We start from the raw sequence: 13,534 nt of genomic DNA, 5'->3' as shown, positions 1-13,534 counted from the left end.
CACAGATGGCCGGCAGGGCCGGGCCGAGGCGCCAGTGGCGAAGAGTAGGGCTTTTCAGATGACAGCAGAGGAGGCGCAAGCGACTCCTGATGTGGTGACGGGTATGTATCTTCCCTTCATCTCTATATTATTATTGATTGATTATTGCTTATGATTATATGTTTTATATAGGGTCGTTCTCTGTGAACGACATTTCTACTATGGTATTATTTGATTCGGGGCCTACCCGATCATTTGTATCGCTTGCGCTTAGCAAGAGATTTAGTAGAGTTCCAGGGGAGCTGGATTGTCCACTAGAGGTTGAGATAGTAGATGATAGGACCGTGAGGGTCGCCAGAGTGCATAGAGGGTGTTCTCTTCAGTTGTTCGACGAGCAGTTTTCGGTGGACCTGGTTCCTATTCCCCTGCGAGGGAATAAGGTTATAGTAGGCATGGATTGGCTGAGTCCCAATGGGGCGGTGATTGATTGTGATCTGCAACTAGTGAGAGTTCGCACTCCCAGTGGGGGAGAGTTAGTGATTCAGGGCGAGAGGCCACAGCGCGGACCAACCTTTTGTTCCGCCGCGAGAGCGAGGCGCTATTTTCAGCAGGGTTGCGCTGGTTATGTAGCTTATGTCTTGGATGCCCGGGAGAAGGGCAAGACGACAGTTGATGATGTTCCGGTAGTGCGAGACTTCCCGGATGTATTTCCCGAGGATTTACCGGGAATACCTCCTGAGAGGTAGGTTGAGTTTAGGATCGACCTGATTCCTGGTGCGGCTCTGATAGCCAAGGCACCGTACCGTCTACCTCCCCCTGAGATGCAGGAGTTGTCTACGCAGCTGCAGGAGCTGCTAGACAAGGGTTTCATTCGTCCGAGCAGTTCGCCTTGGGGAGCGCCGATCCTGTTTGTGAGGAAGAAGGATGGGTCGCACCGTATGTGTATAGATTACCGGGAGTTGAATAAGGTAACGGTGAAGAACCATTACCCACTTTCGAGGATAGATGATTTGTTTGACCAGCTTCAGGGAGCGTCTTGGTTCTCCAAGATCGATCTACGCTCCGGGTATCATCAGATGCGGGTTAGGGATGAGGATGTGCAGAAGACTGCTTTCAGGACCAGGTATGGTCATTATGAGTTTGTGGTGATGCCATTTGGGCTCACTAATGCTCCAGCCGCGTTCATGGATCTCATGAATCGCATGTGCAGGCCGATGCTGGATCGGTCAATGATAGTATGCATAGATGATATCTTGGTGTATTCCAAGACGCAGGAGCAGCACGAGGAGCACCTGAGGGAGGTGCTAGAAGTTTTGAGGAGGGAGAGACTTTTCGCAAAGTTCTCCACGTGCGAGTTCTGGTTGCGCGAGGTGCAGTTCCTTGGTCATCTCGTCAACCAGAAGGGTATTTTGGTAGATCCGGCCAAAATAGAGGCCGTGATGCGGTGGGAGGTCTTGAAGTCTCCATCCGAGATTCGGAGCTTCCTAGGGTTGGCAGGGTATTACCGAAGGTTCATTCAGGATTTCTCCAAGATAGCAGTGCCGCTCACCAGACTAACCAAGAAGTCGGTGGTATTTCGTTGGGGGCCTGAGCAGCAGGCAGCGTTCGAGACCCTCAGACAGAGATTGTGCGAGGCTCCGATCCTTACCTTGCCAGAGGGAGTAGAGGACTTTATAGTCTACTGTGATGCCTCAATCACAGGTATGGGAGCAGTGTTGATGCAGCGAGGCCATGTGATAGCTTACGCCTCGAGGCAGTTGAAGCCTCACGAGGCTAACTATCCTCCCATGATTTAGAGCTGGGGGCGGTTGTGTTTTCCCTCAAGATTTGGAGACATTATCTTTATGGGGTCCGTTGTACTATCTACACGGACCACAAGAGTTTGAGGTACCTTATGGATCAGCCGAGTCTGAACATGAGGTAGAGGAGGTGGTTGGATGTGCTGAAGGATTATGATTGTGAGATCCTTTACCATCCAGGGAAGGCCAACGTGGTGGCCGACGCCCTAAGTTGCAAGGTGTCGGCAGCCCCTATCAGAGATTTGTGCTTGAGGATGACAGTGATTACTCCGTTGTTGGAACGGATCAGGGAGGCTCAGGTTGAGGGCCTCAAGGAGGAGAGGCAAAAGTGTGAGAGGATAGTGGGCCGAGTAGCTTCGTTTGATTATGACAATCGGGGATTGCTGACACTTCATGGGAGAGTGTGGGTACCGTACTGGGGTGGGGTACGGCAGGTGTTGATGGACGAGGCTCATAAGTCTCGATTTTCTATCCACCCAGGGGCGACGAAGATGTATAGAGATCTTCGACCCGATTATTGGTGGCCCTGCATGAAGCAGGATGTCGCTTGGTATGCTGAGAGGTGCCTGACCTGCAGGAAGGTCAAGGCGGAGCACCAGAGGCCTCACGGCAAGATGCAGCCGTTAGACATTCCCGTGTGGAAATGGGAGGACATCACCATGGATTTTATCACCAAGCTTCCCAGGACCGCACGAGGGGTAGATTCGATATGGGTAGTAGTGGATCGGTTGACGAAGAGTGCTCATTTTATGCCGATCCAGGAGAGCATATCGGCAGAAAAGTTAGCCGATATCTATGTGCGTGAGATAGTGGCACGTCATGGAGTGTCGGTATCAGTGGTGTCAGACCGAGATGTACGTTTTACATCCAGATTCTGGAAGCGGTTTCACGACGAGATGGGTACTCGTCTCCATTTCAGCACCGCTTTCCACCCTCAGACGGACGGGCAAAGGGAGAGGACGATTCAGACTCTCGAGGACATGCTCAGGGCATGTGTTCTAGACTTCGGTGGCAGTTGGGATACATATCTTCCGTTAGCAGAATTTTCGTATAACAACAGTTATCATGCGAGCATTGATCGACCTTCCTTTGAGATGCTTTATGGGAGGAAGTGTAGGACCCCGGTTTGTTGGGGCGAGGTCGGTCAGCGGGTCGTTGGGAGCACAGAGGTGGTGCTCAAGACGACCGAGTTGATTCAGCAGGTCCGTAGTAGACTGCAGACTGCGCAGAGTCGGCAGAAGAGCTACGCCGACAGGAGGCGTTCAGACTTGAAGTTCCAGGTGGGCGATATGGTCCTTCTGAAGGTCTCACCCTGGAAGGGTGTCATCAGGTTTCGGAAGAGGGGCATGTTGGGCCCCAAGTTCATTGGTCCTTTCAGGGTTTTGGCCCGAGTGGGTCGGGTTGCTTATCGGTTGGATCTTCCAGTAGAGCTTAGCCAGATCCACAACACTTTCCATGTGTCTCAGTTGAGAAAATGCTTGGTGGATGAGTCAGCAGTTGTTCCTTTAGAGGATATCCAGGTCGATAGCAGCCTGAATTATATTGAGAGGCCGGTCGCGATTCTAGATCAGAAGACGAAGACCTTGAGGAACAAGGAAATTCAGTTAGTGAAGGTGCAATGGTAGCACCGGAAGGGGTCTGAGTGGACGTGGGAGGCTGAGGAGGAAATGAGAGAGCACTACCCGGAGTTAATTTCAGATTCAGCCGTAGCAGACTTCGAGGACGAAGTCTGAGACAAGTGGGGGAGAATTGTAACGCCCCATCTCTGGTATGTTGTTTCTGTAGCATTTATTTAGAAGTTTTCTAGAGGGACTCGGCGAGTCTATGGCCTGACTCGTCGAGTAGGGTCGAGTTTTCGAGCACGTGTTAGTCGGCGACTCGGCGAGTCCATATTCGGGACTCGGCGAGTCTGCCTGCCAGGTAGAAACCCTAAATCCCCGGGTTTGCACCATATTTAAACCACCTTATGAGCCCCCAAACTCGTCCCCTTCACCCTCAGAGCATCATTTAGCAAACCCTAATCATTTCCTTGAGTAATTGAGCATTTCTTGTGTGAATCTTGAAGTTTTGAAGAGAAGAAGGAGGCTAGATCCAAAGGAGAAGAAGAAGATCCGAGGTCTTGCACCCATTTCAGAGTTTATTGAGGTATTAACCGAATTCCTTCTGTTTCTATGATTGATTTCTATTTAACAAGCATATTTAGCCTCTTTTAGCCATTTCTTAGCTTGTTCTTAGTAGAGGGTCACATTAGATTGATTAGCCTTCGGATCTAGCCATGTTTCAGTTCCAAAATCGTAGATCTATCACCTTTATGGAGCCATTTTGCATGATAACCCTAGATCTACTCTTCTAAGTGCCTTTTTACCCTTTATCTCCTTTTTCATGAGTATGTACACGTAAAGTTGGAAACTTTACGTGGTAAATCAGCTTTAGAAACTCAGATCTATAAATTGTATGCGGTGGTTTTGAGCAGAATCGAGTTTTTAGAATCTGCATGCATGTGACTCGGCGAGTCAGGTCGCGGGTCCCCGAACTTTCCCATTTGAGTGATTCCGAGTGGGGACCAGTGAGCAGTAGGATGGACTCAGTGAGTCGGAGGTTAGACTCAGTAATGGAGGGACTCGACGAGTTGTTCATACAACTCGGCGAGTCCAAGGCAATCTTCTTAGCTCGAAGAACAACTCGTCGAGTTGTTCATATGACTCGGCGAGTCGGATGTAGATTGTTTGAGTTATTGAATCGAGAGGGTACTCGTCGAGTCGATGCCATACTCGACGAGTAGCCACGAGTAGGGTTGAGAAGTGAGACTAGAGACTCGGCGAGTTGGCGGCCCAACTCGACGAGTCAGGTCAACTGTAGGTTGACTTTGACCGGGAGAGTTGACTTTGACCAAGGGGTAAAAGAGTCATTTTACCCAATGCAAAGATTAGCATCTGATTGAGTGTGTTTATGGATTGTAGCCGGGGAGATACCGGAGCAGCAACAGTTAGCTTCCAGAGCCATACACACAGCAGCCAGTTCACGAGGTGAGTTTCCTTCCAGTAGGAACGGGTCTACGACCACAATGCCGGCCCGTTTAGTTAGCAGTAGTTCCGGACTTCAGTCCGATGCAGTGGTTCAGTATGCTTGATGTCTATGTGATTCAAGCATGTTTATGTGTTATATGTTCCGGACTTTAGTCCGATGCAGTATGCAGTATATGTGTTTATATTAGTTGATATGTGTTATGCTATGTTATGATCAGTCAGTTCCGGACTTCGGTCCGATGCAGGGGACAAGGTCCCAGTCAGTTCCGGACTTCGGTCCGCTGCAGTTAGTTCCGGACTTCGGTCCGATGCAGTCAGTTCCGAACTTCGGTCCGATGCAGTCAGTTCCGGACTTCGGTCTGATGCAGTGGGCAAGGCCCAGTATGTGCTTTATTTGTTATTGTGTGGTATGTGGTAGTTCGGGGGAGCTCACTAAGCTTTGTGCTTACAGTTTCAGTTTTGGTTTCAGGTACTTCCGCAAGCAAAGGGAAGAGCTCGGGATGATGGCATCGCACACACCATAGCTTCAGTTTTTGTCCTGGGAGTTGATTTAGTTTCTTGATATGTTTTGATACAGTTGTGATACAGTTTTCCTTACAGTATTTTATTATGGTTTGAAACACGCATCGTATGGATTTATTATGTGATACTCAGTTTCATGGATTTTGTTAAAATAAAAATGAAATTTTTGGGTCGTTTCATAAAACTAATATGGTAACTATATGTTTGCTTTACTACCAACATTTTGTTTCAAAGTAGAAATATTAAATAATAATTTGGTAAAAGTTATTATTTTAACTATATAATTTTATTCTCGCGCAACGCGCGAGATTCGCCTAGTTATAAGTATGTATCTATCATTTTGTGTTGACATACATGCACTACGTAATCTACAAATTTCTTATATAGGCTAAATATTCCATTTAACTCATCAATTAAATAGCATGATTCGAAGAGTTTTAAGAGTTACAAATCATAATATTTCAATTAATCATAAATTAATTTGTATAAGTTGAATAGTCTTGGGAGTTTCAGATGCATGAGATTCAAGGAAAAATAGTCTTAGGAGTTTCAAATGCATGAAGTTCAAGAAAAAATGTTAGCTTTATAAGATATATATATATATAGATAGATAGATATAGATATAGATATAGATATAGATATAGATATAGATAGATATGAGGTGTTAAACTTTTAGAGTGTGTGATTTTCTTGAAATGAAATTATGTGTGATTAATTACTTTGAAGGTGAAAGGGTGTGGGGGTTTCAAATGCATGAGGTGCTGGCAAATTTTTATGGGGATTTCAAATGAATAAGATTCAAGAAAAAATGTTAGCTTTATAAATATGTATCATCTCGCAAAACATAATAATCAAAGCCAGGAAATAAAAATGGGATTTGCCAAATTTAATTCATTTATCGTAAATAGGTTAATTAAATAGTGAATTTTGAAGTTTTGATTAAAAATCAAATGGTTAAAGTGCTTAGCCTGTTAAAAGCTGTCTAAAATGTACTCGTATTCAAATGTTTTAAAACTTAACTTTTTGACTTTTTGTAATTAAAAACATCATCTTAAATATCGAAAATTTTGTCTTACACTAATTAAGAATTAATCCAAATATTTTAAGAGAAAACAACCAAGCAGCCGACCATTAAGATTAATATAAAATGGTTGGGTTCTTGAACAAAACACACACTACACCAAATTCATCAAAAAATATGGGATCAGAAACACCAACCAAGCTTCCTCTCATTGATTTCTCAAAGATTTATCTGAACGAATTAACGCCAGATGACTGGAATTCAATCAAAACCCAAGTTCATGAAGCACTCACTGAGTATGGTTTCTTCCGAGCATCCATGGCCGGAATGTCGTCAGAGTTTCAGAGTTCATTGTTCAGTTCATTGGACCAGCTTTTCAGTCTCCCTTCAGAAACCAAACTCAAAAGCATCTCCGATAAACCCTTCCATGGCTACATCGGTCACTCTCCCACCATGCCACTCTATGAAAGCATGGCCATCCCTGATGCTCAGGTGGCAGGAGAAGTTGAAGCCTTCACCAACTTCTTCTGGCCCCATGGCAATCCGGTATTCAGGTAGTTTTTGTAAACGATCTTCTTTTTTATCATGCAAAAAGAAAAAAGAAAACTAATTTTAGAAATAGAACTTATGATATTCTATAGTATTTTTTTTTTCTACTTTATTGGTTACTTTTAAAAAAGGCAAATTATATATTTGGGGTCTCCATCACAAAATTCCATTTTTATCTACTGGTTGCATTGAGGCTGATATGATTGTTTTATTTGTTTTTCTTTGCAGTGAAAGTGTTAGGAATATCTCCGATAAGTTATATTGGTTGGATCGGATGATTAGGAAAATGATTATGGAGAGTTTGAGGCTCGAAAAACACATGGATGATCATATGGATAACACGAAACACCTTCTTCGGGTAGCAAAATATCAAGGGCCCGACACACAAGAATCCATCATGGGACTTGTTTCACATATTGACAAGACAACACTATCCATTTTGTACCAAAACGAAGTAGCAGGGTTAGAGCTCGAGTCCAAAGGTGGAGAATGGATCAGAGTTGAGCAGTCGATAGATTCTTTTACAGTTTTTGTGGGAGAGGTTTTCCATGTAAGTTTAAAAAAATAGTTATAATAGATTTTGCAAGACAAAAAGACTATTGTTTTGATTATAATTAATTTTAATTATAGAATCTTTTTTATTTCAGGCTTGGTCGAATGGTCTGCTACATGCTCCGTATCATCGTGTGATGATGACGGGGAATGAAGCTCGTTATTCGCTTGGACTATTTTCAGTCCCCAAGCCTGGCTATATAACAAAAGTTCCAGATGAATTGGTGGATGAAGAGCACCCATTATTGTTCAACCCCTTCGACTATGACGAGTTCCTTAAGCATTTATTCACGGGAAAGATTGGTGCAAACGAAGATGCTCTCGATGCTTATTGTGGCGTAAAAGAGTCCGAACTAACGACATATTCTAAATCTGAAAGTAAGTAGGCTGCATTGTAAAAATTTATTCGTAATTAATTGTTGCATTTTTCATCATTTTTAATGCATGTACTACAAATAATTTGTGGATTGTGACATTTTGTTATAAAATTGTTAATGTATATATGTCTGAAATTACAATGTGTTCTCTCGTTTCTTCTTCTTATAATTATCTTATTTCAGCATAGTACAATCAGAAATAGTATTAAAAAGATATGGTAAGATAATTGTAATTTATAAGCGTAACACATATATTTCTTATAATTATCTTATTATAACATAGTACAGTAAAAAATAGTATTAAAAAGATATTATAATATTTCAGTAAGATAATTGTAATTTATAAGCATAGCGCTTATATTTTTATTGAAATATTATTTCATTGGTGTTTGTCCTGTTGCTAAGGCTACGTGGTTGCAAATTTATAAGCATAACACTTGCATCTCTTTTTCCGATTGAGGGATGGTTTGTTTGGGTTATTTAGGACTTTCGAAATATTATTATGTTTGGAACTGATAAGCCGCAAAGAGAGTGAAGATTTGTGATAGAATTGTTTCTCAAGCATTTTCCAAATTCCTAGTAGGAGTAGAAGTAATAATTGAATTGAGTTGTTTGGTTTCACTAACCAAGTTTTGCTATCTTTTCTCTTTGTAATATGTAATTTGTTTTACGCTTATTTTTATAGTTTAATAATATTTACTCATTAAAAAGTAAATTTACCGTTTCTTTTACAATTGAAGGACAAAATCATACCAAGAGCATGCAATGTTTGGGTGAACTCTATGTGGCGCCATACGCAATCGATAATATACACATGACTTGAAATGACGAAAATACCCCTGCATGCAAGACATATGGGGTACCCAAACGGAGAAAACTAGCGTTTAACAACAATAGGGACTATGCGGGTAGTATTTAAATACATGAGGACGGTTCAAGTTAATTTTCAAAAATAATGATTGAACGTGCAATTTGACACTTGGACCGTAGACGATTCGTCTAATTTACTCAAAAAATTATTTTTTTAAACAAACAAACTACATCAAAAACTTCAAAAGAAAAGGTAATTTTGAGTTTAATAGATATTACGTTTGACACTGCAAAAAAGAAATTATAAATAACCCTAAATAAATCGACTCAAACCATCCCTCATTTGCTTAAAACTTACACACGAATCTCCATTGTTAAAATGCATGTTTAATCAATATTTTCAAAAATTAACTCGGACCATTCCTCATTTGCTTAAAACTTGCACACTTCATCCCTCCGGCATAAAAAGACCGTTTTGCCTTTATTTATTAGTTATTAACTATTAACCCATTAAAAGAAGTTGTTTATTAAATATCTATCACTACCATCGGTCCTTAAACAGAATCCCATTTCTTCTTCGTCTATCAACCACCTCCGACCACCATCCACCATCGGCCACTAGCCAGCTCCAACCACTTTCAACCACCATCCTCCTCTACCTTAAGAACATCAGTGTCGATTATCTTCTCTGAAAATTCGTCCCTTCCACCCATATTTTGTTGGAATCCGAAATGGAAACTAAACCTACAAACTAATCTGAAACTCAAAATCAAAACCTGAAATCTAACCTAACCTGAAACTCAAAATCAAACCTAACCTAAACTAAAACTCAAAATCAAAACTGGAGTCGGAGATTTTCTAGTTTTGAAATAATCTTCATCGTGCAATAAATGAAATAACCAGATTTAAAAATACCTGTTAAAATGAAATTGACAAAATTTCCATAAAATGAAATCAAATAATAACCTTCAACTTGAAATCATGGAATCTGGGAATAAACTTGCAACTTGAAAGAAATGAGATCCCAAACTCAAAAAATATCCAAATCCAACACAACGAAATCGAGACAAAGCAGTCAGCGATCGATGGTGGCTTCATGTAACATCTATAGTTTTCAGGTATTCACTTTGACTCTTGAGTTGTGATTTGTTTGCCAGAATAGTCCCCAATGGCATTTTTCGTAATTTTTGGGTGCACCATGGTACGCTAGGCGTACACCTTGGTACGTTGGGTGTACTTGGTTCTGTGCTAGTACATAGGGCGTACGTAGCCAAGGTGTAAACCATAATTTTTTAGGTTTAGACCCTATTTAAGTACCATTATAGCCTCATCACCCTCTTATCTGCAGCCCCCTTCCTCATTTTAAAACCCTAAAGTGTGTGAGTGCATTATGAAGCTCGAAGAGCCCTTTTTGTTGTCATTTTGGAGCCTTTGGAGTAGAAGGAAGGACCTTGAGGTTGTGGTGTTTCACTCAAGGCCTTGGATCCAACATCTACTTCCCTTGGTGCATCTTTTGAAGGTAAAAAGCTTCAATCTTGATGTATATTTCTTATGGATCTAGTTTTAGCCCAAAGTTGCCACCTTTTAGTCCCAAACTTGGTCTTGGTGAGTAAGAGTTACACCAAGACGTTTGAAGTGTCCTTTCAGAGGTTTTAGGGGGTATTAAGTCATAAAAATGTGTTCTTGGTTGTTAGTTTCTTTCAATGCAAGAGCTAGTTTGTCTTAATGGGTAAAGAAGCTAGGGTTTTTGGAGCTAAGGTCTTTATAGCCATGGTAAACCATAAAGTTGGAAACTTTATGGCTAAGGACATCTTTTTGAACCTACATCTAGATTTTGGACGTAAGTGCTTAAGGATTAATCACTTAATGGCTTAAGTGGTGAGCAGTTGCGTACGCTGGGCGTACCAAGGGGTACGTTGGGCATACCAAGGGGTACGCTGCAGATATGTGATCAAATCCCCGACTCCGGTCAACCATGCAGTAATCCCCGTGTACGTAAGGAGTACGCCCAACACACTCACTGAGTCAACTCGGTTGACTTAGTTGGCTTTGACCTGGATTTTGACTAGGGTTTGACTTAGGGGCATTTTAGGTATTTTGGTCTGTATGCTTGAAACGTCCAAAAATGAGACCCAAAAATTTCATTTTAATTTTATAAAACTGATACCCCAAATACATCATCATAAAAATCCAGATAACAAATGTATCAATCAACATATCATATCAGAGTAAATCACAAGATGCAGAACGAGGTGGTGTGTATGCTCTACAGTCATCTCGAGTTCTTCCCTTTTGAACCGGAAGTACCTGAAACATAAACTGAAAACTGTAAGCACAAAGCTTAGTGGGTTTTCCAACATATTACATACCATACATACATAACACATAACGGGCCCCGCTCAAACTCGCATAACGGGCCCCGCCCAATGAGTATAACGGTCCCCACCCAAACTCGCATAACGGGCCCAACCCACATAGAATTCATATAAGCATAACATGTAATAGCATACAGAATAGCCATCGGGCCCGACCCAGTAAGCATACAAGCACGTACACATACAAGATTCACACAGACATCTAGTATTCCAACATAACAGATCATAGGCCGACATTGGTGCCTTCGACTCGCTAAGTAAGGTGAGGAAAACTCACCTCGAACTGCTGAATCTCACGGATAAATCTCTAGCTGTTGGCCCGCTACAAATCCTCGCACTATAATCACAAAACATCATCCGATTAATAATTAGATCCTGACTCACCCTAAGAGTCCAAATTAGGGTAAAAGACCTTTTACCCTTCCCTATATTCGACCCAAGGCCCAAGCCCAATCCAAATTGTCCAAATGCCCAATATTCCAAAATAATCACCCAAGGCCCACTATGGCCTAATTTTCCAAATTGGGCCTAAACCCCTTCATGCGCCTTAAATCAAGGTCCAAACAATACTTAGCCCCACAACAATATTGTGATGGCCCAAAGTAAAGCCTTAGACCCCTAAAGCCCAAAATGGAGCCTAACATCGAAAAGCCCGATCCACAACCCATTGTTGAGTACATAGGGCATACTCAGCCTGTACACTAAGTGTACACGCTTTAGGGCTTGTACACGCAGCGTACTCCCCTGTTCAGCCAACTTTCCATTTCCAGCTCTTAACCGAATAAGACCTCAACCCAAACTCAAATCTTACTTCCTTAAGATGGTTTATCACGTAAAGTTGCCAACTTTACGTGCATACATGGCTTAATGAGACCCTAGAGCTCAAAAGAGCTTAATAAATGACTTAATGCCTGCATGAGACCATAAACCCCATAAAGTTTGCACCTTTAAGCTTGAGGAACTCTCCAAACATCCATATTTAGAAGATTTAGCTACTAAAACGACCTTAAACCATTAAGACCAACCAAAAAGGGACAAATAAGCATAAAACCATAACATGAATAAATATAAGCAAGGAGTAGACAAGGTATGAACTTTATAGCTCAAAAGTCACCAAAAGATGGAGCTAAATCTGGATCTCTAGGCTTCCCTCCAATGAAAGAGTCTTCCAACTTCTTCTTCTAACACTTCAAGGAGCACAAACCACCAAAAATCAAACCCAAGGCTCAAGAACACTCAAAGAGGTTATTAGGGTCCGAGATTAGGGTTTTAGGACAATGGAGGCTGATAAAGAGGCCAGCCCTAGGGACTTAAGGAGCTTATATAGAGTGCAAAACCCTAAAATTAGGGTTTTATTAAACCCCTCATACGCCCAACGTAACATTCGTACGACCAACGTATGAGGCTTCGATCTCGCGATCAACTTCCTCCTTAGCACGCTAAGCGTACCATGTGGTACGCCCCATGTACTAGCTTTTCAGCTAGTACGCTAAGTGTACCCAATGGTACTGTCACACTTCCAAACCGGAACGGCAGAAACTTTCGGGGGTGGAGGACGTCATGTACAGTATCATAACAATTGAATAGTAATGAAACATAACAACACAAACATTCATACATTAATATTAAATTTACATTGTTTACAATACTTGTTCTGTTCAAAAGCTAAACACGAATATCGGAAGTAAAAAGAAAAAAAAAACAAAATGCAGCGACATCGGGCCTCAAAAGTGGTGAATACATGTCTACTAGATCCCTGAGAATACAAGTCGTTTTGAAAATCGTCAACTAAAAAGTTGGTGAGTTCATAAGCATTTTTGTAGGTAAAACATTGTAATATCTTTATTTATAATTCGTTGTAAAACTCCAGAAAATCTGATATTTTCTATAAAAAAAATAGTTTGTGAGCGTGCCCTCTTAAAATCCCAAGACCAAGATGGAGATGAATATCATACATAAAGTAGTTTTTAGTTTCATTTCTTTTAATAAAAGTAATGAAGTGTAAGCTGGTCTACATGCTTTGAATCCAAGACTAATAAACTTAGATCTAACATATTATAAACTGAATTAGGGTATATAGAATTACCTTTGATTGTTATATAGCAATAACAATCAATTCCTTGCTTGGATTGGCTTCAAAAGCTTAGTGCCTCAAGTGTTGCACCTCTAATGGAGTCACAAACACCTTATGCAACTTGGATGAAGAGGAAAAGAAAGGAGGCTGCCAAAAACGACTAGAAACCCTAGAGAATCAGTTGTCCACGTTTTGGGAGCCTAAGGGGTCCTTTATATACTTGTGTGGGCTGCTAGGGTTTCAGTCAAAACCCTAATGGACAGCTTAAACTCTAAGCAGCCCATGGAACCTTCTGGATAAGGCCATGGACGAAAATATGATGGGCTTCCATCATAATTTTGTTCACCCCTTGTTCCTTTAGCATTCCTTAGCCCAATAACTCAATTATCCAATAATTGCAGTCCAGTCCCCCAAATTTAATTAATCTCCTTTAGCCACAAAATTAATTAT

At 41.5% G+C, this 13,534-nt stretch overlaps 1 protein-coding gene across 1 annotated transcript; it reads left to right on the top strand.

Moving 5' to 3' along the window:
- Nucleotides 1-6,524: 6,524 nt before the first annotated feature.
- LOC111914555 (probable 2-oxoglutarate-dependent dioxygenase AOP1) lies at nucleotides 6,525-7,879 on the top strand. Its single transcript, XM_023910269.2, has 3 exons — nucleotides 6,525-6,885; nucleotides 7,028-7,446; nucleotides 7,544-7,879. Exons 1-3 carry the CDS (start codon nucleotides 6,525-6,527, stop codon nucleotides 7,832-7,834), a joined length of 1,071 nt encoding a protein of 356 aa, XP_023766037.1. The 3' UTR covers nucleotides 7,835-7,879.
- Nucleotides 7,880-13,534: the final 5,655 nt, after the last annotated feature.

The sequence above is a fragment of the Lactuca sativa genome, chromosome 4 (assembly GCF_002870075.4).
Source record: "Lactuca sativa cultivar Salinas chromosome 4, Lsat_Salinas_v11, whole genome shotgun sequence".
Classification (NCBI taxonomy): domain Eukaryota; kingdom Viridiplantae; phylum Streptophyta; class Magnoliopsida; order Asterales; family Asteraceae; genus Lactuca; species Lactuca sativa.
This window is presented reverse-complemented; position numbering and strand designations above follow the sequence as displayed.

What these genes read in the sequence shown, in the direction of transcription:
- LOC111914555 (XM_023910269.2), top strand. Translation starts at nt 6,525, where the DNA reads ATGGGATCAGAAACACCAACCAAGCTTCCTCTCATTGATTTCTCAAAG. An exon ending in CAACTTCTTCTGGCCCCATG is followed by an intron (nt 6,886 to 7,027) that starts GCAATCCGGTAT and finishes CTTTTAAAAAAG; the next exon opens with GCAAATTATATATTTGGGGT. An exon ending in TTGTGGGAGAGGTTTTCCAT is followed by an intron (nt 7,447 to 7,543) that starts GTAAGTTTAAAA and finishes TTTTTATTTCAG; the next exon opens with GCTTGGTCGAATGGTCTGCT.